At 37.1% G+C, this 26,867-nt stretch overlaps 1 protein-coding gene across 4 annotated transcripts in view; it reads right to left on the reverse strand.

Moving 5' to 3' along the window:
* FREM1 (FRAS1 related extracellular matrix 1) overlaps positions 1–26,867 on the reverse strand; it is an 88,780-nt gene that overhangs the window by 34,295 nt on the left and 27,618 nt on the right. For all 4 annotated transcript variants that reach the window (XR_015732271.1, XR_004590029.3, XM_034410463.3 and 1 more), the window contains 14 exons: positions 26,076–26,420; positions 24,079–24,221; positions 22,398–22,594; positions 20,839–20,929; positions 19,758–19,925; positions 16,389–16,597; positions 15,695–15,788; positions 13,442–13,694; positions 11,020–11,217; positions 7,433–7,618; positions 6,889–7,085; positions 5,831–6,056; positions 5,198–5,342; positions 876–1,017 (listed from right to left, as the gene is read on the reverse strand). Coding sequence is in view for 2 of the 4 variants with exons in the window: in XM_034410463.3 (XP_034266354.2) it covers positions 876–1,017; positions 5,198–5,342; positions 5,831–6,056; positions 6,889–7,085; positions 7,433–7,618; positions 11,020–11,217; positions 13,442–13,694; positions 15,695–15,788; positions 16,389–16,597; positions 19,758–19,925; positions 20,839–20,929; positions 22,398–22,594; positions 24,079–24,221; positions 26,076–26,420 (2,594 nt within the window). In the remaining 2 variants the exon portion in view is untranslated. The remainder of the gene's footprint in view (positions 1–875; positions 1,018–5,197; positions 5,343–5,830; positions 6,057–6,888; positions 7,086–7,432; positions 7,619–11,019; positions 11,218–13,441; positions 13,695–15,694; positions 15,789–16,388; positions 16,598–19,757; positions 19,926–20,838; positions 20,930–22,397; positions 22,595–24,078; positions 24,222–26,075; positions 26,421–26,867) is intronic.

A 26,867-nucleotide genomic window follows, 5' to 3' on the forward strand; every position in this document is an offset into this window, starting at 1 on the left:
AGGCAGAAAAAGGCAAATTTCTCCTTTTAAAAAACACAATTTGTTTCAAAGGCATACAAAGTATTGATGATTCAACCCTGTCAGGTAACTGGAATAATATAAAAATAAGGTACAAGTTGAGCTGCAACTGTAATATCATTGGTTGCCAAATTTTCGTTGCTTTTCTAAGACTTCCCACTTCCCCCTAACTAAAACAGGGTGCCTTATACTTCCCTTCTATATACAGCAGCTACCATGCTTGTCCTGGTCCCTACAACTGCTGTGCCTCCTAGATTGAAGTGGCTCCAAGTCAGAGCCTCTCCTGAATGTTTGAACTGAAACTCAGAATAGTTTCGGTTGAGAAAACAGGCCACATTCTTTGGCAGTGTATGCAGTGGTGGGTTACTACCAGTTTGCCCCGATTCGGTTTGAACTGGTAGCAGCGGCGGGATGCTTCACCCACCCACCCACACATCATCAAAAACGCTTTGCGCATGGGCAGAAACTTCTGCATGGGCAGAAGTGCCGCACACTCACAAAGCAAGCAAGCGCACCCCAATAGCGAACGGTAGCGCTAGGATTTGAAGCCCACTACTGAGTGTATGACATTGTTCAGATTCAACATTAGAAGCATTTTGATCATAAATAAAATGATGATAAAGCTGTGATGGATTTTCAAAATTATCTCATACTCACGTTTCCGATATAAACAGGGAACCCTTCAATGAATTATATGAAATATCCACTGTAACTTATATTAGTCACTGCAGTGTGTTTCAGTCCCATGAGGGATATTTAAGAAATAGAAGGATTACATTCTCTCTCCCATTCTTAGCCAAGAGTTGAATCTCTTTTTTCAACACTTTGTTTGGTTTTGTTGAAAAGTAAAAACTAACCTTAAGCTGAAGATGTCCATTTTCTGGAACTCTCTCAAACAGATAATAAATTTGTTCCCGAGGAGTATCTTTATCTTCAGCTGACAAAACAGCACTAGATATTATCTGTGCTTCCCCCATATTCACCTCTATCTTACCCTTTCTACAACAGAGAGACAAAGATTCTTTGTAAGTGTGTTTAAAATGAAAATAATCACTGAAGTGTTCAAGACTCAAAAAATTCAAAAACAACCATATCTATGTATGGAGCATATGCACCAAAGACAAATTCCTTGTATGTCCAATCACATTTGGCCTATAAACTATTCTATTCTATTCTATTCTATTCTATTCTATTCTATTCTATTCTATTCTATTCTATTCGCACAAAATTTCACTGCAAGCAGAGAAGGCTCTGTGGTATTGTAGTTCAATGATATATGCTAGATTTTAAATTATGAACTGATTTGGAAAGTTTTATGAAGACAAATAGAGGCAGGCATACTAAAGCGTGTCCTTTTCTCTTCCCTATGTGAGTTCTTTACAAATTACCACTTCAGTCCATTTAAACTAAAACACAGTTCTTATGATTTAAGAATGAAATTAATTAGAAAGCCATATTTCATATCTAGTGGATTCCTCAAATAATATTTTAAACAGATAGGATGTGAGGTTTTGTTGTTGTTGTTTTTGCAACAGCGGCGAATATCTGTAGCTCGGGTGTAAAATGAGGGTGGAGGTTCATTCTCTGAGCTTGTGAGTTGGTTTCCAAATGTTTTGTTACCAGGCTAGGTAACATCTTCAGTGGAGTCTAGGGAATGTCTGTGTCTGTGTTCTTCTGCTTATACAGGCTTTGTGTGGTCAGTAGGTCTTGTGATGGGGAGGTCACGTCAGGTGAGGGTCACATCAGGTGAGGGTCTTGTGCTGGGTCTTGTGATAGGGAGGTCAGGTTAGGTGAGGGTCACTGGGAGATGAATGCTGGTTGGAGGGGTTGCATGGGTTGGTTGAGGGCGGTTGATTTGAATTCTGAGGGGTTCATAGGCTGGTTGTAGTCGATGTGTCTGTTGATGGAATGACTTGTGGAATTCCAGGCCTCAATGAACTCAACATGTGCTACAGGCCAATAATTCTTGTAATGCTCCAATCAAATCGATGCTGTTTTGGCTGCCAGCTGGTGTTCGTGTATTCTGGTTTTTAATCGATGTGATGTTTGTCCCATGTAGAATTGGTTGCAACTGTCACAGTTAATTTTGTAAATTATATTGTTTCTTTCATCCTTCTACATCTTGTCTTCTTCTGGATAATTCCTGATGGAGTGTGGCTATGGGTTTGTGGGCTATTGCTATTCCTAGGGATTGGAGAATTCTGGCTGTCATTTTCGACACCCCTTTTTTTTGTATATACAAAATACTTCCTTCTGATGAGGTTTCATTGGCAACAGAAGTGTTGTGTTACTGCTCTTTTCCAGGAATTTTTTTTTTTTTTACTTTCCCATTTAATTTACTGCACAAGCCTATCAGAGATTTCCTGGTATTTCTCATTCAAGTAATTTGATTAAGTGCTGCCACATGGTATAAAAAAATAAACATCTTTGTGTACTTATGGGTCATAAGTACTTCTGTGAAAAGGCTTAATTTTGAGAACAAATCCATACATTTTGGCTGCTAGGAGTAATGATTATTTTCTAGCTCTAGATTGAAAAAGCTTCCGAAAAGATTGATGGTGCAAACCATGGTTTGGTGGTTCACAAAGTGCTCCCAACCCCTTCAAGTCAACCTAATCAAGTGCAAAACTGCAACCATGTTCCTAGTAAGTGAGCTGCTAGCATGTCAAAAGGATTTTCTCTGTACCCAAGACAGAAACAAAATTGATGAAATTGTTCAGAGATGGAGATAAATACTGGGAAGACTTTTTTTTTACTGTTTTCTGTGTTTTAGTTTGCTGTTAAAAGATCAGGAGAGAAGCCAGTATGAAGATGGAAGTCCCATAGATATTACAAACAGAATGGGACATTTTATGGCTCCTGAGCTTGAATAGCCTCCTGCATCTGTTGTCTTAGAAAAAAAACATATGTATCCTACACTAATTAGTCTTCAAGGAGCCACAGAATTTCCCATGTCTTGCCACATGTTGCTAGAGGTCTGCACCTTTATCACTCTATTACATTAAGGCAGGATTGCACTGGCTACTGCTTTTCCAATGGGATTTTCCCAAGGCTGAAGCTTGCTTGGCAAAGCATTGTTGTTGGCCTGCAATCATAAAGAGGTAGCTCATCCGATAAAATCGGATTATGACATTTATCATGGATGATCTCCATGAAATGAATGAAGGAGAGGGTAAGCCCCCCATTTCTGCTTCAGTTATTTGTTTGGGGGAAGGACAAGACTGTTTTTTAAAAGCTCCATCAAATGTATTGGAATGATGGCTCAAAGCTGAGCTCATAGGCAGACGCACCTAGCAGTTCCTCTACACCAGGGGTCCCCAAACTTGGCAGCTTTAAGACTTGTGGACTTCAGCTCCCAGAATTCTCCAGCCAATATAGCTGGCTGGAGAATTCTGGGAGCTGAAGTCCACAAGTCTTAAAGCTGCCAAGTTTGAAGATCTCTGCTCTACACACACATACACACACAAACACACACCAGCAACTGAAGCCTGCTGTTGTCAAATAAAAGTTCATCACTTCATATCTCTCTAGAAACTATGAGGTTGCTGCTCACGCTCAACATCACAAAAATATTGCACTGTAGCATTTGTCGTGCATCTTCTGAGCATCATTTGATAAATCTGATGTCATAAAAAAATTATATTCTTCCTCATTCAAGGGGAGATGCTTTCTATGTTGAGCCGCCTCGAAATTCTATCAGGTACTATTTCTAGTAACAGTATACCTTTCCAGTCAGGGCCACTTTTCCAACTTATCTGGGGACTAGTATCATTTTATCTGTTGGGTTCAGTCTAGAAAATGCTCTTTTCTTTTCTCTGTATTCCTCTGCTGCTCGAAGAAAATGATGGGGAGATTGGCAAGAAAGGGACAGTAAAAGAACTCATTCATAATGAATGCTTAAAAGTACAGATTTAATGTTAGAAAGTCCCTTAAGGGCTTTTTAGGTGTTCTGATGGAACAGTCAACGTTAGTGCTGCAAAGGGTTTTTGCTGCCCTGTGAATTCATCCCAATTAACAAGGCTAAACATAAAGCACAGAGAACAGTTGGTGAATAGAATCTGAATTCCCTTTGGAATTCGGCAGAGAGTCATCTTAGCTTTCTAACAGATTTTTTTTTTAATGCAGTATAGTCTGTGTCCATCTGTGTTAGCAGTGGAAGGACACCTGTTCTCCTTTCCCTCTTCTGTTTGTAGTGACCATGCCACATTATAAAAAGTAGAAGACAGCTGGAGCAAGGATACAATGGGATCCTTTGTGCCTCTAGGAAGCACACAAGGAGGTTGCTTTGAAGTTTTTTTTACAAAAATGCTGCTACCTCAAATTTCAAAGCACCCTCTTAGTGAACTTCCTAGCAATGCAAAAAGTTCCGTTGCTATCCTTTCTCTTGTGTTTTATAAAGGGCGCCTTTTTCTTGTCAGGAGAATAATATAAGAGGTGTGGGGGGGAAGCTAACTCTGTGGAAGATCTCTCCTGAATGCTCTGATTGTCTGACTCAACCTGGCATTATTCAAAATGCCCAATACATTCTCTTGCAAGGGAAAATTTGCACAATCCTTTCTTTCCATTCTCTTCTCCTGACGGTGATTTTGGGAACCTTCTGCATTTACTTCTGAAGGCATGAGTACAGGATTTTGAAGGTCTGTTGAGAAGTTTGTTTTGTATTCTCTCCAACAACTAATAGCATCTTTTTTCAAATAGGTTGAAGAATGATTGGTATAGATAGCAGTATAAGTAGGTTTTGCCTCCTTGGATGAACAGAGGGGGGAAAAAAATCTATTCTTGGCCCAAAGAATAGATTGACTAATAGGGGGTATGCTAATATTGTTATTGCTTTTTTATCACCTTCCTAAACCATCCAAACAATAATTTAATTGGAATCATATGTAACATTTGCTTGCATGTATACCATTAGAATATGCATATCCAAGGTCTCTCTCCCTCCCTCTCCTTGTGTGTGTGTGTGTGTGTGTGTGTGTGTCCTATTCAGAACTAGCTAACTTTTATCTCACTGTTCATTACACAATGTTCTTCAATGAGGAGGAATACTACATGAAAAACATTGCTAGCGTTAATGGTGGCTATTTGCCAAAGATGAATTCTTTTAATCACAAATGTAGTCAGTGCTGAATCATTTGGTCCGTATAAACTCAGCAGTTTGTAAGAAATATTTGTGGCTTACCTGCTCAGCACCGGTTTTTCATCATTAACTGGAATAACTTTAACTGAAATGACTTTTGACACTTTATGTTTCCCATCCGACAGCTGGATTGAAAAGTCATCAGCTAAACTGTCAGAGTCATCATGTAGATACACAAGCTTCAATCCTGAAAGGTAGAGAATATAGGTGGGTAACAAGGAAAAGGAGGGGAGAAAGAAAAAGGAGAAATGTATTTAGATTTATAAATTTGTAAATGGCACACATAATAAGTTACCGTATTTGTTGTTGCTGCTGCTCAATTAGTTATTGTAATTAATATTACAATATGGCAAATTATTGCCAATATGACAACTAAATGGCAAAAAATAAGGAACCCAACATTCCTTAAGTCAACTGTCTTTGAAAATATAGGAAATTGGATTGGCTTAAAGATTTACACAATATATAAAATCTTGAAAAATCCTTCATACAGACTGTTTATTCTAATTTGATCTCTGTTTTATTAACAGACTATTTTTAATTAATGAACTGAGGATTTTTTTATTAATAGAATTCAGTTTCATTTACTAATTTTCAATTTAGTATTCTATTGCCCATTATTTGGTGAAAATTGTTGCAAAGAACCAACATGGCCAGAAGGAATACAGTACTTACCATTTTTTAAAATCTCCATGGAGAAACTATCCACCTGAATTTCATGATAGTGTTGACTAATAATTGCCTGCCTGTAATGGAAAATATTGTTGCCATATACTCCCTTAAGAAGAAACCCATGGTGGGGCTGTTGAAGGACAGTAAACATGAGGATATCTTCTGGTACATCCAAATCAACAGCATTGATTATTGATGGATCCAACTCCTTCATCTGTCCCTCTTGCACCTGAATAGTCAACAGAAGATAAAAGTCAACTCTTTCACAAAATGAATGATAAGAAGTAGAATTCTCAGGTCTACAGATCAATCGAATATCATTCAGTAAATTACCATTAGACTGTTCAGTGTAACAAGGGCTTTCTTCTTTTTAATTAATTCGAGTGAGCTCCAATATTTAGACAAAGATCAAAATTCACTTTTCATGAAGGGATGCCCTCCCCCAAGTTTTTTTTTGTACTTTACTTCACAAAGTACTAACAGAATAGAGTTGAAACAGGTAAAAGGAAAAAGAAAGCAGAAATTGGCACAAGAATGACAAAAGCAAGGAAAGAGTGAAAAAGTAAATTTTCATTCACAACTCATCTGCAGTAGCTACACTCATCTGGGATTGGTGTCATACTTTTGGGTTTCCACGACATAACTGAACCTATGTAACTCAGTCAATTAGGCAGGTTGTAAAGATGCAATATTTAGTTTTCTTTTTCCATTGATCCTCCATACTCTCCTCCCAAAAGCTAAAACAACACAATCAAGACTTCATGGAAGTTTAGGTACCCAAGGGGGATGGGGTGGGGGTAGCCAAAAGAATCAAGAAATAAAAGAGGTCTGCAAGTGTTGGGTGCAGGCGAATGATGCGACTCAAACCATAGGATGGTAAAAAGGCAAGAGGCATAAATAAATTATTGTGAAGATAAACATAGCATAGTATTTTGCTTGACATGGTTGTATATGCATGCACAGAGGATCAGAGATGGAATAATGTTGACAGGATAGGAAAAGCAAAGACCACTATATTGCCTTGTTAAAAGCGGTCCTTAAGACACCATTTCCTTCCTTACTGTAAAATTCCTTGCCATGAATTCTGGTTCTTCATCATTGGTTGGGTTAATTAAGACATAAAATGGTGCCTCCACTGAACGATGCTTCCCATCAGTGACGTACAGCATAAATTGGTCTGTAGTTGGTTCAATTCTCTTGTGCCTGGTCTGAACATAGTTAATATGCATCTTCCTCACATTTTCCACGTGAAATGAAGCTAGGCATGTTGGGGAGGGAATGAAAAATAATGAAAATGCATATTTCTAACCTTAGCGAAAATAACAGAACAGATAACTAACAAAACACATATAATGCAAAGAAAAGGTTACAGAGAAATAAGAGAAAAATCACAACTAGAGCCAATGTTAACATCAAATAAATATGGGAAGTCATCTTCAACTAGTCTCTCTGCAGAATACAGTGAAATCTTGTTAGTAGATTTCATGATAGATAACAAGCCCAACAGACAACTATCAGCATATACAATATATAAGATGCCCCAAAGAAGGTACAAACTTTCCTGTATTTAAAGACAAGCGCCCCTTCCCTGTAGCACAGACCTACCTATACTTATCCCTGCATTACTTTTCTCAAAACCAGGCGATGGTAATATATTTTCTATGTACCCAAACTGGGGAGGGGATGTTAAAACAAACTGTAAGTCATCTGCATTGGTGTCAAGATCAGTGGCATACAAGTGTTTACTTGTGATAGCTGCTGAGGCACCTTCCTGCACAGCAAACACAAGTCCTGCAAAAAAGAGAAGAAAGAGAGAGATGATTACTGTTATTTAAACATATTAAATCCCCATGGCATTTTAGGCAAAAAAAAATACAACTAGTAATTAATGTGGAAAATCCTCCTTCAACCACTTGGTACCATTGTTTTCCAGTCAGGCCAATGACTCTTCTTTCTCAGCAAGAGAAGAAGGAAAGAGGAAAAAACACACTTGCAAAACAATTTTGCTGATAAGCTATTCAGAATGGTTTATGGGTTGCTCAAGATGGGTTGTTACCCCTGTTTGTCACAGCATTAATTGCCTGAAAGCTATTATGAATTGCTCATAATGAACCATTTTTCATGCATCAGTACTTAATTTCTCTGCTGGGACAATCCTTCATTTTCAGAACATTGCCTGGGTGATAGACAGCAAATCACAAATTTGCCCATACATGAGCGGTTGAAATGTGGTGTACTTGCATACAATACTGGCAAACCAGCTTTATTTTGCAAGATGTGGAACAGCAATAAAGAAAGATTAATTAGGACCACTGCATAACATTAGAGAGCTCATTCTAGCAAATATAGTCATAGTGTTTAAGACTCGCATATAATTTCATTCACAAGACAACTCATGTTTTTAAATGCAATTTTTCTTCAAAATCCAGTTAATATGACCCAATATAAAAACTTTTAAAGAGAAACCTGTGTGGAGAGATTGTCTTGAAATTTATAATTTATAATTAATGCCTAGTAAAGTTTAGGTACTTAATAAATGATTAATATATATATATATATATATATATATATATATATATATATATGTATGTATGTATGTATGTATGTATGTATGTATGTATATATATATATATAATTCAGCTTTACCCTTATAGTTTCTGAAGTACAATCCTAATCTATTGATATTTAAAATTTTGTTGTTGAAATTTAACCAATACTTAATCTTTTTACATTTAATTACTATATTAAATGTATATAATGGGCTATTTAATTTCAGAGAGCAAAAAATGATTCATGCAGTTTTAAAGCTTTTCTCAGATTTTTATATTGTGTGTGTGTGAGAGAGAGAGAAAGAGGGAGAGGGAGGGAGAGAGAAAGAGAGAGAGAGAGAGAGGGGGAGAGCCACCTTGAAATTAAAAAAAAAAAATTTCTTGGAATATGTTTCCCCTTAATTATTGTAGAGAAGTTTCATTACCCAGAAAGCATTTTTAAATGTAACCTCATCTGCAAATTGAAATAGTAAAGTTCTTTCTGATATTTGGGTTTTGTCCCGCATAGTTAGAAATCTCAGCTCTCCAGACATTGATTGAACCCTTTTTTAGGAACTGGTTTTTGAATTGTAACTCAGCAGGATGGAAGAAAATCGCATGCAAAAGAAGGAAGATCTGCCTTGTAAAGCAACATTTAAATCCTAGATTTCTTCTTGCCACTTTACCAATACAACAGAAAGCCATTCTTCAACGCTAGGGGAGGCAGCTGGGATGTGTAAACATTAAAGTTATCTGGTGCCTGCAAACCTCCTGCTTCTTATCTTGCCAACTTCATTCCTGGAAGATCTTAATGATGTTACCCTTTCAACTGCAGTTTTAATCCCATTCCTCACATTTCAAAACTGACTTGAACACAGGCTTCAAACAACAAAAATAGTAACTGGGATTAATTCCAACAACTCTGGGCCGCTGTTTGTTCTTCTTTGTAGTTAGTTTTCTCCCTGCCAAAAAGACCAAGGCTCGTAATTTCATGCAATTCTGTAATCACCTAAATAAGAGAGTGTTGAAAGTAGACGAAAATGGGCACTGCAAAAGTTCTGCAGCATTTGAATGAGAAGGGCTATGGCGATTCACTTTCATCTAGGAATTGCATTTATATTTGTCACAGCAGGCTAGATTGCAAGGTGACTGAATTAAAAATCTCTTCTACAATAGAAGCACATTACTATAGTATCTGCTAGAACAGTAAGCCCATCTTGGACAAATTCAGTGAAAATTGATTGTGAGAAACTGGATTTCTCACACTACAGCATTGAATGCAATTCATACAATCACATTGAAATTTAATGATAGCGTGCTAAGCAAATTCCCAAAGATTTCAGCAAATCCTAGAGTGGATTCATGATTATTTTTCCTTGTAACTTTGTAACGCAACCCACATTCATTGGTACAGTAATTCTGGCATTTGGTCAACCTTGAAGTGGCATAAGAAATATGGATTAGAAAATCTGATTAGAAAAGTTATGGAATGTGCGGAGATGGATAAATTAACAAAGGAGATACAAGAAAAAGAGGAAACAGAATATTACTTAGTGTGGGAGAAATGGTGTGAACGGTTGGAGGAGAGAGATAAAAGGAAGGGAAAAATTAAATAACGGTAGAAATAGGCGTTGAAGTATAATTGTTAATATGAGGAAACAAAAATTGTAGAAATGAAAGTGGGTACATGGGTATTATTATGTATATATGTAAATAAACAAAGATTAGAAGTATATGTATAAATTATATAGTAGAAAAAAAGGAGGGAAAAATGTATAACTAGGAAATTGTTGTCGGATGCGAAACTGTTGAAACAGAAAACGTGTTAAAACTTACCTTTTTGTTTTTAAAAAAATGTTTAATAATTTTTTTTTTTTTAAAAAGAAATAAATATGGATTGTGTTTTGAACTGAATGTATGAATGACTGACTACTGGCATCCTTCCAGGTCTTGTAGCCCAGGCAAATTGGTACTGGCCTATTTGATAGATAATGATATCATACCATTAATGATGCACAATGCTTTTACAAGTAGTCCTTGACTTATGACCACAATTGAGCCCACATTTTTTGTTGCTAAGTAAGACAGGTGAATTTTTCTCCATTTTACAACATTTCTTGCCATAGTTATTAAGTGAATCGCTGTAGTAGTTAAGTTAGTAACACGGTTGTTAAGTGAATCTGGCTTCCCCATTGACTTTGCTTATCACGAGGTCTCAAAAGGTGATCACATGACCCTGGGATACTGCAACTGTCATAAATATGAGTCAGTTGCCAAGCATCTGAATTTTGATCACATGATCATGGGGATGCTGCAATGGTTGTAAGTGTGAAAAATGTTCATAAGTCACTTTTTTTCAGTGCCATTGTAACTTTGAACAGTCAGTAAATGAATTGTTGTAAGTCTACCTATATTGTCAAGGACTACCTATATTGATGGTACCCTACATAAGCTTTATTGCTCCACCGTTACAGGTAAGAATGAACATGTCCTCCATCATCTACCATTCTGCCTAAGTTTTAAATGACAGAATGTGGCAATATGAATGTCGAAAGAAGAAAATGTTTATCTATTTTATCAATTTTGCTATCTCCTAAATTTTGTGTGTGATTACACAATCACCATACCCAATTAGACAGACATAAAAAGCAATAATAATTTTACCTGTGGCAATGGATGGTGGCTGGTTGTCAACTGGAAATATTGTGATATTAATATCATATACTGGAAAGGATTTATGATATGGTACAGGAAAAAATGAAGCTTTATCGTCGCAACAGGCCTTTACATCAGGATCAATTTCATCATCCAACACAATAAAGGTAAGAACATCAAAGATAAGACCTAGGCCAATCTCGCCATCTAGAAAAATAAAATATATAGATGAAGTATATGATATTTTGCAGCATTAGCCTATCAAGAGGATGTATGAAAATTATTTTCATTAGTAATTAGAAAACCATGAATAATGAAAAGAAGTTGAAGAGAAATGTCTAAAATTGTGATGCAGCTATAGTGCAGTATTTATGTTTTTGTGCTGAATCTAATCTAATCTAATCAAAAGATTCTACACACATCTTTTCCTTCTAATGCAAACAGAATAAACATTCTGGGGGTGGGAAATTGGGGAGTAACCAATTGTCTCATATAAGAGATACGAAGCATAAAGACTAAAGTAATTTAATATTTCAGTATTTCCTTAATGACTACTGTGACAAAAGATAGTCAAAGTTAAGAATTTTGGCTGTCCCACTGCATCATTATAGACGTGTTCCAAACAATCTTCTGGAGAGAAAAAAATAGATTTGAAAAGCGCTTCAGTTTCCGAGTTAACATTTTCCTTAACAAACCTGTAGAAAGTTTGTATCTAAATTCATTAGCAAAGTTTGTACTTGAGTTCCTAGACCTCATGCAATTATGCAGTTTCTGATCTGAAATACTCTTCTTGGTGAACTACACCCCTTCGAACTGTTAAACAGAATGGCTAAAGCAGTTTTAGAGAAAACTAAATCAGATCTGTCAGTTTTATACCCGATGGGCGATTTTGAGAGATTTTCACCCAACAATTCTTCAACAGGACCCATGAGGGAAGAATGTCAGACGAGACACTCGTCAACTGAATTAAAGCGACACTTTCACAAATGATTTCAGTTTTTCCCTTTATGCATATTCCCAAGACAAACCAGGATTCTAAAATTTGAGAGAAAAACTTCACTCCCGGGAGTTATTTGGTGGCAAATATGGATGTTTTCTCCCAGTATAAGAATCACCTTCTCTGTCAACTATCTCCCACCAGCATTTGTCATCAGTGAAAGTACAAGTCTGATTATTTAATATCATCTGCTTTTATGTCATGGAGACAGGTATCATAAACACTCTGTGTTTTATAATATTGACAGCTCAAAAAGGTGATATACAGGCAAAATGGAAGATTTATTTATGTAAATCAAATGTTTATCAATTTTGCACATGACTGCTATTGTTTGATAGTTTTCATTTCAAGTATTTTGTATTTTCAATAACAGAAATATCTGTTATCAGTCATAAGAAGATTATGTAATGGCCATGTGTGCTGCAGTTCTTTGTGAAAAGGGACTGCGTGCTTTGGAAGCTAAAAATTTAGTAACTTATTACTCTAGTTAATAAAATTAATGATCATTCAGTATCAATTACAGCATCTGTCACCTGAAGTCTAGCCATAGTAATGCAAAGAAGCCATCTGCATCCTGACCAATATTTTAAACTATTATTGATTACATGCAACTTTCATCTGGAAGAATAAGCAAGAATAATTCTGCAGAACTGCCAAAAAAATAGTTACTATTCAATTTACTTCTGCTTAATGTTTTATGGGATTAAATTTCTTCTCAGGGGCAAGTATTACCAAAGAGAGACTTTTTAAAAAAATTGCTAACTATTCCTCTGGTGAAAAGAGAGTACATTTTAAGGGAAAACTTTATCTTTTGATAAGAGAAGCAAACTTTCTTGAAGAATTAAATTAGCGGTAAAATCTGTTGACAGGTAATAAATTGGACAGTAAATAAATCTATTAAATAGTTCTTGAGCACCATTCACTCTCGCTTAGCATTCAGTGTCATTCTTCTTTGTTTTTCTGGTTTTTTTCCCCCTTGGAAAACACAATATATTTATTTTCAGTTATGCTGTAGTAATGTTAAATAAAAACAAAAAAGAAATCAGCAGAAAGGGCCTTTCCAGGCATAGCATTTTTGTACCACTCAAGGGAACTGCAAGGGGGAATAATTTTTCACAATACCAGTAAAACTCAGATCTTTATATAGTATCAACCATATTCAATAGACTAAACTATGAAACCAATGTCAATAAACTACTTTTATTAGAACAGTTATAAGTAGTAACAGAATCTTGCATGCCTGAATATGCTTCCCTCCTCCTTCACTTTATCTTTGTGTGAATTAGGGAACTATTTGAAGCATTTTCTCAGGTCTGTCCTTTGGAATGTGCTTAAGCTGTGTCTGTCTGATCACAGTCTTGGTAATGGATCTTCCCACTATCATTCAAGGCCACTCTCTGTGCCTTCTACCATTAGTCCCAAGTTTTTACTTACTTGTATGTTCATATGTCACTGTTCCAGAAACAACATCAGCTTGGAGAAAGCGATCTATCACAAGTCCGCCTCTCTTCACAACCCCATACTTAGAAGGTCGGGCAACCATGAACATCAGCTGCATGTCTTCACTATCTTTATCAGTTGCATAGAGATGCTCTGAAGTGATGGGCACCGCCTGTCCTTCTGGACATTGCATGAAGGGAATGAGGTCAGCATTCATCACCGGGGGCTCATCATTTACAGAAATTACCTAGAAAAAATATATATATTTTATTCATTTATTTAAACAAATGTATATGGATGTCTAACTCATACACATGATTCCACAAAGATTACAACATTAAAAATCTACAGTCTAAAACTCCTACCCAACCTCATGCATAAACAGAGGATTGCTTCCAGTTATATCAGGTGCTATGGAATTTCTAGTTAGCTGGATTATCGTGTATTTATTTATTTTATATCCCACCTTTATTATTTTTATAAAAACTCAAGGCAAACTGACTGTCTTTATCGTTCATCCCTGTCTCCCTGTATGGTCTAGAAATCTACTTCAGACCTTTGGAAGAAACTCAGTCTAGGTCTGAGAGATAAAAAAGAAAGAAAAAGAAGTGTCCAATGGATAAGCAGAAGTCAGTCTATAGGGAATCTCTGTGTAAGCCACAGTGAGCTAGCATGCCTCAGCTATGGCAAATATCTGAAAAATTCCTATTAATGTTCCTATTCCTATAATTCCTATTAAAATACGGAAAGAAATGGGCAAAAAGAGGAGGAAGAAATTTTCAGATTATATACCCAGCACAACTGTTGTGCTTATAAACAGTGAATCACATGCTTCACACGTGGACAAACCTAGGATCAAAACCTCAGGGAAGAAAGCAATGGTCAGCTTCTCAGGTAAAAGTATTTGAAGTTTTTCAAACAATTTGCAGATTGCATTCCATGGGATAACTATTTGTCATCCACACGTTAGCAATTTTTAAAAAATCATTGTTTTCTATAAAAGAAATGTTAAGAATGGAAGATAGGCAGGAAAGCAATCCTTTCTCTTTTTGCAGTTCGTTGTTACTCTACTCACTGCATTTTCTACTGTACTACATATGAGTGATAACAGATTTAAAGGACAAAAGCGATGTGGAGTGAGGATGGGTATGCACATAGGTCCTGTAAAGAGCACCTCACATGAAATGCATCTTCTCCTTCGTCTTTCTAATTCAGGTCTCTGCACTGTGCAGTTCATGTATTATTGAGATGCAAGTCCCCATAAGCAAAAGATGGCCAGGAGGCAGTCTACCTTCTTCCCACTTGAAAACTGATCTACTCCTGAAATGTTTTTATTGAAAGAATTTAAGAAAAGAACAGCATTTAGATTACAGGACATACAACTGCATCACAGTACAGATAGTTCTCAATTTACAATTGGGACCAAAATGCCCATTGCTAGGCAAGATGGTTAAGTCAGTCGCTCCTGATTTTACGACTTTTCTTGCCACAGTTGTTAAGTGAATCACTGAAGTTAAATGAATCATGCAGTGATGAAATGAATCCAGATTCCCTCATTGACTTTGTTGTCAAAAGTGAATTGGGAAGGTCGCAAGTGGCAATCACATGACTTCAGGATGCTGCAACCATTGTAAATACATGCTTGTTGTCAAAGTGCCCAAATTTTGATCATGTGATTATGGGGATGCTGTAACAGTTCCAATTTGATGATTGATTGTAAGTCACTTTTTTTCAGCACGGTGTAACTTTGAATGGTCACTAATCAAATGGTTGTAAGTCGAGGACCACTGTTTGCAGAATTAGCCTTTTACTCATACCTTTAAAAAGCATAATCTCTATATTTGGCCTGACATTTTCCTGATTTTACAAACAGAAGGCAAACATTTTGAACCATCTGATTTGTAATAATCTAGGAATGGTAACCCCAATAAAAATGCAACATAAGTTTGGTTTTCTTAAGGGGCTTTTGCTGCTGAAATAACTTTTTCTGACACATTGCATTTTCTTCATCATTTAACTCTAAATGAAATTCATTCCTGACAATAGGGGATAAGCTGAACAGGTGCAGGTGTCTATCAGCTCCTACATATCAAATCTGTTGCCTAACAAGTACTGTCACATAAACCTCCAAACTGAAGAACCAAACTCTTCCTGTTTATGAATTCCCAGTTGCTGAAGCCAAGCACAAATCCTTCTGACAATTTCACTTTTCCACCGGACGTGTGTTTGGAGGAATCTTACACTGACCTTCACATGGAGGATGAATTCGAAGGAATTGATGCCATCTGTAGCCTCAAAAAGAATATGATCCTGTGGAAACTCTGAACCATTATGATGGTACCTATGGGAATCAAAGGATAAACCTAGGTTTGCAAGGTTGCTATTGCAACTATTGGCACTCCAACTGCTTCAGCAATGCGCTAAATTCTGTACATTGTCACTAAATTCAGTCTTTTCTAAAAAAAAAAAAAAAAAGACCTAATATAGCTGTGAAATCAAAGCCTCCCCATTTTTTAATCACATGGTCAAACCCACCATCTTGACATTTCTCTCTCTCTCTCTCTCTCTTTCTCTCTCTCACACACATAATCTGAGCTGATTATTAATTAACTGATGTTTTCTCATTGGGCATTGATCATGCTGCCTGAAGATCATAGAGGTTATACTCCGATATATCTTGATATCTCTCCATAGGAAGGTTGGGCTTCCAGTTATAAATACAGAATCATCTGTTCGAAATAAAATTGAAAGAGAAAATTTTGAATTAATTTTCTCAGATCTGCTAATTTATATTTGCAAAGTGTTAATATGGAGAGGACGGGAAAGAATTGAAACGTATTTGCTCCTCAATGAATATAACACAGGCTACTTTTCATCAAAATTAGATCAGGCTTGAAATCAGGCTTATGGCTTCATAGCAAGAAGAACTTTGCTCCCTAACCTGAGTTTGGACATCTGTAAATCTTCACATGTCAGCCAATCTCTTTGATTCATAGGATTCTCATTTAATTCAACAGTCCCATGAAGAGGAAGCTTAACGAGATGTATACGTATGTTTTCCAGCTTGGTGTCCACATCTGAAATCAAAATATGGCCTTTGGTAATGGTGCTCTGGCCCCCTTCTTCCACTTTCAAGCTGTGTGTAAGCACCTAAGCAGAAGAAAAGATACAAAAGTTTCTTGTATAATAATATTTTTGCTGATATTTTAGTACTAGGCCTAGGGCAGTATGGCTAACCTTTTTGCCGTCGCGTGCCAAAAGCAGGGGGAGAACAGGGGGTTGCGCGCGAGCATGCCCACACCCATAATTCAATGCCCCTCATGCCCCACCCCGTGCATACGCGTGCGACCCCTCTGCACCCCACCACCCCACCCCACCCCACTTTTGGCACGCAACAGCAAAAAGGTTACCTATGGGCCCAGTAGGCCTGTTTTTCGCCCTCCCCAGGCTCCAGAGGCTTTCTTGGAGCCTGGGGAGGGCAAAAACGGCCTCCCCCCCAGAGGCCCTCCAGTGGGCCCAAATGCCCGAAAAACAGCTGGCTGGTGCATGCGTGCACGCTGGAGTTGAGCTAGGGCAACGCTCGCGTGCCCACAAATATGGCTCCGTATGGCACCTGTGGCACGCGTGCCATCATGGGCCTAGGGCATATTTTTCCATAGAACACAGTTCTGCAGGCTTCAAAATCTCTCATCTAAAAAAAGAAGTTTTGCATTCTGGAGACACTCTCCACAATATTTTCTCAATTGGTCAACGTCGGACTTGAAGAGTGTCAGCCTTTGTGCCCAAAATGAAAAACTATAATTTTCTGAAATTATATTTTCTTATTGCAGGAGATAAGGTAGATGGCCATGAGGGAGATATGCAAGCTCCATTGTCATAGTGAGAAAGAATAAAACAATTTCTAAGCCCAGAACATCCAGTTAGCATTTAGAAGTGGTTCAAACAGATGCCTTCTTAATTCAGAGAAAGGCCTCCCTAATAAGTAAGGGAAGGAGGTACAACACAATCAGACTAGCTGCTAGGAACTTTCTGTTACTACAGCATAACTCAATTAAAGTTGTTTTAGCTTTCCTGTGGAGAGGATCTATCTTGTGGAAGGGGCATTCTTGCTTTGAGGAGTACTTATATTTGGCTAGATTTATTGAGATTTCAAAATCATATGGTAGTTCCGGTTCTGCTGGTTCCACTCACAAGTCCTCCCAAAGTCTGAAACTGACCCCATTATTATCTTCACTTCTGCCAACCTCAAAATGCAAAAAACATGCAGAGAACATTATGACCCAGCCAGCACCCACTACATTTATCTTCAGTTGACAAAACTTTTATCTCCATTGCGCAAAACTACAAAGTAAGAGTGTCCCACCTCTTGAATTACTGCTTAATGGAGCAACAAAAATCCTCTCATCTCAATTCCACACAAAAAGGATTTACAATAAATTGCTATTCCCCCCCCACCCTCCATTTTTCAGGTCCTCTTGCATGAACTAATTTGTGCAATTAATCTTCCTCCCCCACAAACCATCATTTTCCATTTAAATCATTCTACAGCAACAATTCTTATATAGCATATGTTAACAGTTTTATAGCCAGTGGTTTTTCCCAATGATGCTGAGTATAGGTGACTTTCAAATTTGAAATTTTCTGAGCTGGAAACTGGGCTGTTTTAAAACTCAGAACGCTACTGATAGCACAAGAAGAGCATCAGAACATTTCCAGTGAAGTAAGAACAGCCATTGAAATCAAAACAGATGTTCTGTGTTGTCCTCAAAAACTTAAAATTTGAAATGTTTTGCAGTATTCTAATATTCTAACTCTACATGTGAACAAAGAGTAGAGGAAAAATGATGATTGGTTTTAGCAAGGACATGGGGAAAGTTAAAGCAAAGAATTCCCAGAAGTGGGCAACAACCACTTCCAAACTCAACTGCCTTGTGATTCAAATGAAAGACCAGTTTTGCTTTGTTCTGATTCCAGATATAGTCAATATTTTTTTCCAGTTTCCAAATACGGACATCATAAGATCAGAGAAAGACAATGCTAATTCTGAAAATGTAAAGAAAAGGCAAATCATCATTTAGGCTTTAACAGCCTGCTTATTTCTCATACTAATGCCTTCTCAACCCAATAAAACTTTCTTTCCACTTAGGAAAGTGAATGAGAATTGCTTGTTTTAACAGATTGTGAATGTTTCTAACTGGAAAAAAAAAACCCTCAGACCATATGAAAAGTAAAAACATAATATAATTCCAATAGCCTACCCTATAACATAGGCTAATAATAATAATGATAATAATCCTACTGATTCCTCTCAGAGTTTTTAAAACTGATTTTCCCATTCACCCTAGCTGGAAATTGGAAAATTGACAGTTCCAAAGAAGAATTGACAGCATCAGAAATGATTAAAGCTTCCTATTTCTATCCATTATTCCCTTTCCTGAACCTATTTTGCCCACCCATGCCTTCTCTGGGAAAAGCCATGTTCCGTAAAACGTGATTCCATTCTCAAATATCACCATTACTATTATGGTTATTGTTTTAACTCATACCAAAAATATAATTGAGCAATTGATTTTTTAAAAAACATCCACATCTGAAAATAAATGAATGAAATCTATGCCCAGCTTCCACACCTATTGAAACTCAGACCTAAGTGATATACAAGACAGGTAGTCCTCAACTTATGACCATAATGGAGTCTGTTTATCATGGTCATAAGTCATGACAGTCGCAAATCAAATCGCTCACTGGACTGACTCTTTATAACCTTTTTGGTATCATGTGATTGCAGGATGCTGCAAATGGCTCTGAGTGCAGGCTAGTTGCTAAGCGCCCAGCATGCAGTCATGTGACCAGCAGGGCCATGGCTGTCAGTACTTCAGAACGTGTTTCCCCGAAAATAAGACCCTGTCTTATATTTTTTTGAACCCTGAAATAAGCGCTTGGACTAATTTTCGAGGAGGTCTTATTATTTTGGGGCGCGTGGAGCAAGACAGGGCTCCTCTTGCCATCTTACCTGATTTCCAGCTCTGTCTCCCTAACCCTAACCAGAGGAAATGGTGGGGACCGGCTGGCCATGCGTTTAAATATTTTCAGAGAGGGCTTATTTTCGGGGAGGGGGCTTATTTTAGAGCATGCGCTCAAAAGCCCGATTGGGCTTATTATCCGGGGAGGTCTTATTTTCGGGGAAACAGGATAAGTACTCCCTGGGAAGTACATTCTAACTTCAAATGATCACTAAGCGGTTGATTATAAGTTGAGGTCTACCTGTAGTCTCCATTTTCTTCTACTTCTTTTAGCATCAAAAACATACCTCTGGAGACTGATTGTCCACTGGAAGAACAGTAATGTTAAAACAGTTGCCATACAAAGTTCGCCCATGTTGATTGCTGATGGAAAATGCAAACTGTATGTATTGAGGTTCAGGACCAATATCTTCCATGGGTGGCACATAGGCAACTTTCATGTGGTTTACGGCGTGCTACAGTGCAAAATAGTTAAATAAATATCTGTTATATATCATTTAAAAAATCTTCCATTCTGTATCTGCATCACTAATGGTTTTTAAAATAAGGAAATATTTTCAATCATACTATGCTATAATCCAGTGGTGAAATCTAAATTTTTTTGCTACCGGTTCTGTGGGTGTGGCTTGGTGGGCGTGGTATGGCTTGGTGAGTGTAGTTTGGTGGGCATGGCAGTGGAAGGATACTGCAAAATCTCCATTCCCACCCCACTCCAGGGGAAGGATACTGCAAAACCCCATTCCCACCCCACTCCAGGGGAAGGATACTGCAAAACCCCATTCCCACCCCATTCTGGGGCCAGCCAGAGGTGATATTTGCTGGTTCTCCGAACTATTCAAAATTTCTGCTACTAGTTCTCTAGAACCTGTCAGAACCTACTGGATTTCACCCCTGCTACAATCCAAGGATAGGCAACCATGCTGGCTCAGGAATTCTGGGAATTGAAATCCACAGGTCATAAAGTTGCCATAGTTATCCGCCTCAACTTTAATCTAGTTGTGCATACATTTTTACAATAACCCATTTTATATTTTATATTTCAATTATTATACAGCTGTGAAAGCTGATAATTTAAAAGAATGAGGAAATGAAGGTAAAAGACCTTTAAATTATGGAAGTGAAAATGTTTACATTGCAGACTGCAGGGGGAAAAAACCATCAAACCATCCGAGATCAGATTGACCACATAGGAATTCTTTAAAACTAACATTAATTTTCAGCTTTTTTTTTTCCTTCATAGTTTACTTGTAGTGAAAACTGCTTCTAATCACTTGCAGAGCAGTTTGTTTTTCAATTGACTCTTTTTAGATAAAGTGGGTGTAATGCATGATGGGGAATTTTCATTAAATTTTAAATTTAATGACAAACCTGAGTGAACGATCTTAGTGATGGAATAGATGGATCCTTGATAAGCTTAGGAATACTCTCTACCATGAATAATTTTCCAGCATCTGTGTGGCTGCAGAAAAAAAAAAGTACTGTCATATATGTGTAGTAAATTACAGGATGTTTTGAAAAGAGAAGAAATACAGTCATTCCAAAATAGGACAGAAAGTTCCTTATAACTGTCTCTCTACTTGTTATAATTTATTGTGAAATAATTGTGATCACTGAATGTCTGTGTAAGTACTTGTATGTAGATAACATACAGATCTGATTTTATAATAGATTTTGCTATGACCATTAAGCAAATGCCATGGTTGTTAAGTGAATCGCTGTATTCCTATCGGCTTTTTTTTTTGCCAGAAACCAGCCCAAAAGACATAAACTCACAAAAGAATATCATAATTCGTGGTCATCTCACCACAGAATGCAACAACTGCTCACAAAGGTAAGTTGATTGCCAAGCATCCAAAATGCAGTCATGTAATTGCAGCAATGTATGCAGCTATTGGAACTTTAGAATTGAGTTATTAGTACTTTTGGAGGGTCCACTAAGTGACCAGGCATAAGTCAAGGACTATATGTAATCACAACTGTATAATGTCCATAATACTGAGATGTTATTATGGCAAGCTACCTATGTACTTAGTAGTTCTTAATGTCTTGTGCACAATCTGAACCTTCCCAATTCAAATAACCATTTTGTTTTCAAATGGCCTCCTGAGGCCATTGTAGGTCTGCTTATTTATTCCTACTTATTTCTGTTGGATCCATATTCATTGTCATTGACCAGCTTGTCATATTTTTGTTTATGATGCTTTGACATACACATGTCAAAAATATTAAGATACAAAATGTCTTCAAATTTCTGCATAGATGTACTGCCTCTAGTGTTGTACATATAATCTAGTCCTATCCACACACATCCATGCAGGTAGAATAAGTGATTGCAGGGACAGGCCTGAATAAATCTAGAAAAATGGGAAAACTCATCAGTCAAGCTGAACATAGCATAAAACAAACAGAGAAGCAGGAGTCCTTCTAATCTCTCCTTAAAATTACTCCCAATTGACCATCAAGAGGTAGCTGAGCCTGAAAACACACATGTATGCAGGAAGTCCTCAACTCACAACCACAATTGAGTTCAAAAATTTTGTTGCTAAGCAAGACACTTGTTAAATGAGTTTTGCCCTGTTTTATGATCTTTCTTCCCACCGTTGTTAAGTGAATCATTGCAGTTGTTAAGTTTGTAACACAGTTGTTGAGTGACAGGCTTTCCCCCATTAACTTTGCTTGTCAAAAAGTCTCAAAAGGGGATCAAATGACCCCAGGAAACTACAACCATCATAAATATATGGCAGTTGCCAAGCATCTGAATTTTGATCACGTGACCATGGGGATGCTGCAATGGTCATAAATGTGAAAAATGGTCATAAGTCACTTTTTCAGCACCATTATAACTTTAAATAGTCACTAAATGAATGGTTGTAAGTTGAGGATTAGTTGTATTCTCTTCAGAGAAGTGTACATCCCCTGAGACTTACTAATGTGCAAAGGAGAAGAATGGGGGAGATGTTATGACATATATTAGCTCACTGTCCTGGGTTTCCATATCTATGTAATGAAGGTGTGTCTTTGTTAAATAAGCAATCTCCGTTTCCTTGAGAATCAGATGACGGTTTGTTCCTGGAAATTCTTTTGGCAGCTGATCATTCACAGGAATTATGCGTATTCTTATTATCTAGGATAACAATAATAAAAACAATTATCATACCCTGTTTTTTTAAAAGAGAGACCATCCAAAATGCTGCAATTAAATAATTGTGGCATTTAAAATGAATCTATGCAACTTGTTGAACCACACACCTCAAGCACAAGGGTTTCAAATTTTTCAAGCATGTTCAGATCCTGCATTTATCTATATCAGGGGTCTGCAGCCTTAAACACTCAAAGAGCCATTTGGACCCATTTCCCCCAGAAAAGAAAATACCGGGAGCCACAAAACCCTTCCCGTGCCTGACTATTTCTTGAGCGGCCACAAAACTAGCATATGTAGTTGAATTACATGTTCTGTTTTCTTCTGAAATTTTTCTTTTCTTGGATTTAGCCATGGTTAGCCTGCCGGGGGTTGAAAAGCTCAATAAATCGCGTGCCGGCGGGTGTCACACATTGGCGATTGTGAAGCATATTTTGAGTGACAGGGAGCTGCAGCAGAGGGGTGAAAGAGCCACATGCAGCTCCAGAGCCACAAGTTGCTGACCCCTGACCTAGATACTATCCAGTGGTGGGATTCAAATAATTTAACAACCGGTTCTTTGCCCTAATGATTTCTTCCACCAACCAGTTCACCAAACTGCTCAGAAAGTTAACAACTGGTTCTCCCGAAGTGGTGCAAACTGGCTGAATCCCACCACTGATAATATCCCTATTTTTAAAAAAATGTAATGAGATTTCAGTATTTTTACATGAGCTCTCGCAAATTATGACATGGGCAGGTTGTAAGAGCTGGTAATGCTGTGAAATGTTTATCTTTATATTTTGTTTAAATTAATCTGTGTTATACTTTAGAAGTCCCTGGACACTTTCTGAAATGTTGTAGATCTTTGTTCTTGTGTCTCTTAGAAGAAACAACTTAAAGGGCAGCTATATATTCTACTAGTATTTCATCTAATTTAAATCAGGTTCATTGCATTTTCAATAGGTTTGCAATACCATTTATCTACTTGGTACAAAACAGTTTTCCCCAATTTTGTACCGCCCTGAAGCCTGAGTTACAGCTTCCATCATTCCTCTCTACCAATCATTAATATGGTTGTGGGAAGTATGTTGGGAACTAGTTTTTTTACAAGATAGGAATTCTGATTAGGTAAAACAATCAACTGGCATCAATAAAAAATGTGAGACATGCAAAGCAAACTGTGGATTAAACATTCAATAGCTGGGAGGAAGAAATTATTTCATTGTAATAAAGGTCTACCTATCCTTGCAACGTCACATATTTAGATAGCTTTGGCTGTCAAGACAGCTAAGGAAGGAATCTAACATTAATCTTAACATGTAATCATGAAGTTGAGCTATCGGGGTAAGAAAAAAGTCACTTTGGTGTATCTGCATTCTACAAACGGGACAAGCTTATTTGTAAGTGAATTTGACACTATATATTTTAAGTATACAGAAATGTGACTGCATTCTCTCTCAATCCCTATAATGATTTCTAAATCTTACCTGAATTTCTGAAAGATTGGGAGGATCATGACTATCACATAGAACCAACTCAACTGAATCTTCAAATATTTCTCCTCCTAAGTGATGGTAGTAAATTATCCCATTAAACAGGTCTTTTTGAAGGAATTTAGTAACTGGATAACCTGTTAAATACCGGTAACAGGAAGAAATCCGTAACTTAGTTTAGCAGAGGTCACTAATATTTTATTATTTTTTGCATGAAATCTTAGACATAGTTATTCTGTATGTAATACTGAAATTAATCATTTCTTTAATGCTGTTGAGGTACACAAGACTTTACATTTCTTTGGTGTTTTCTTTTAATATTTAAATAAGTTTAAAATAAGTTTTCTTTTAATACTATTCTTCAAAGCACCTGAGGGTAGAACAAGAAGCAATGGGTGGAAACTAATCAAGGAGAGAAGCAATTTAGAACTAAGGAGAAATTTCCTGACAGTTAGAACAATTGATAAGTGGAACAATTTGCCTTCAGAAGTTGTGAATGCTCCAACACTGGAAATTTTTAAGATGTTGGATAACCATTTGTCTGAAGTGGTGTAGGGTTTCCTGCCTGGGCACGGGGTTGGACTAGAAGACCTCCAAGGTCCCTTCCAACTCTGTTATTCTATTCTATTCTATTCTATTCTATTCTATTCTATTCTATTCTATTCTATTCTATTCTATTCTATTCTAATATGCCTTCTAAACCATCATTTTACTACTGTTCCCACTTATTTAGGAAGGATATAACTTAAATAAGTTATTTAAGTTATATCCTTCCTGGTGTTGTAAATAAACACCATGCTCATATTTTAGGAAAAATTTATTGTGTCAAACTTTACACAACAATTACTTTATTTCTCAAACATGGGAATTCACAGCGGTAGGAGTCAAAACAATAAAGATGATGATTCAATTGTGCGGACAATTGTATGCATATAAAAAAGGGTAGGTCTTTGATCACACAGTCACAGCGCCTATCTTAACTTTTTTATTCCTCCCTACAGATATATGGGTATAGAATTTCTAGGGAGAATTTATTTATTTGTTTCTTTATATTCCACCTTTATTATTGAGGAATTCATTTTAATATTGAATGACATACCAAAGGCAATACAGGTAGTCCTCAACATACAACAGTTTATTTAGTGACCGTTCAAAGATACAACGGCACTGAAAAAAAGTGACATGACTATTTTTCACTTTTACAATTGTTGCAGCATCCCCATGATGACGTGATCAAAATTCAGACACTTGGCAACTGACTCATATTCATGATGGCTGCAGTGTCCTGGGGTCATGTGATCACCTTTTGCGCCCTTCTTACAAGCGAAGTCAATGGGGAAGTCAGATTCACTTAACAACCGTGTTTCTAACTTTAAAATCAGCTGCAGTGATTCACTTAACAACTGCGGCACGAAATGTCATAAAGTGGGGCAAAACTCACTTAACAAGTGCTTCACTTAGCAACAGAAATTTTGGGCTCAATTGTGGTCATAAATTGAGGACTACAGTACCTGTATGTGAAAAAGCATATGGGATTAGGGCAAAAAAATGGAATAAGATGAAAATTAAATTTGATTGAATTTATAACCATGGGTACATTTAAATATAAATCCAATCAAATATTAACTGATACAATTGATAAGATTGCATCTCTTGTCTTTCATAAATTGTCATTCATATCCTGTCTCAGTGAAAGTTATAATTTTGTGACAAATTAGGCCCATAGCCAAGACTTTTAGAAGCATGTGGTCCCAGAGTTTGAAGTTGTTTACTCTTTGTATTTTTGATAATAGAAGTGGTGAATCAGAATGCATTTGTACAGTTCTTAGCAAAAGGAATTAAAATAAGCACCAAAGCTAATATGGTGGACAAGCGTAAAATCTCATGTGTAGCTGAAAATAATCTCCAGGCATATATGAAAACAGAACTCAAACACTGTATAATGAAAAGAAAAAAGGAATAAAGACCAACACAGGTGTTGAGCACATTACCAATAAAATCTGTTTTAGGTTTTTTCATTATTTCTCCTGCTTCCGGTGATCTGGTAATATTGAAGAGTATGTAGTCATCGCTAGAGTCCATATCCGATGCTTGAAGCATTGAGCTTTGGATCAGGATCGTTTCTCCTTCATGGACCTCTATTTCAACATTACTAATGAGAAAAGGGGGGCTGTCATCTTTGGGCAGAATATTGATTGGAAACCTGTGGCGGCTACTGTGGTGGCCATCGAAGATCCTAAAGACAATGGAGTCTTTGGTGGAATCGCTGTCATCATGATGGTAACGAACAACTCCAGTCTTAAGATCCAAGACATTGAACATGAATCCTTTCCCTCCTGTTAGACAATCGAAAGTGAACAATTCATATTAGATTGTGCTTTGGGAAATGCACTCCGTTTTATAAAGATGGTGCGAGAGCTACTGAGATAAGAAACAGGACAAACACCAATAGCATCTGTGCTCCAGAAATTTGCTCATGTGATCCTACTGATGTCAGGGTTCCAAGTAACATACCCATAGCAAAGAAAACTCTGAGGCAGGTAGATTCCTCAAAGAATAATTTTATTGGATATGTCATATTGGCACAGGCTGGTGAAAACTGACTCTATTTTCACCTAATTAAAAGTAAAAGCTTTTCACTTTCTCAAAACAATCAGTCACATGGTCCAATCAGGATACTGTCCAGTTGCTAGGTGACTCCAGTCCCTCCCTTCCGAGCACCTGCAGGAATGTCCTTGGTTCCCAAGAGAAAGTATTTTGTTTTGACTACAACTCCCCAACTA

The sequence above is a fragment of the Pantherophis guttatus genome, chromosome 2 (assembly GCF_059756535.1).
Source record: "Pantherophis guttatus breed Tessera chromosome 2, ASM5975653v1, whole genome shotgun sequence".
Classification (NCBI taxonomy): Eukaryota; Metazoa; Chordata; class Lepidosauria; order Squamata; family Colubridae; genus Pantherophis; species Pantherophis guttatus.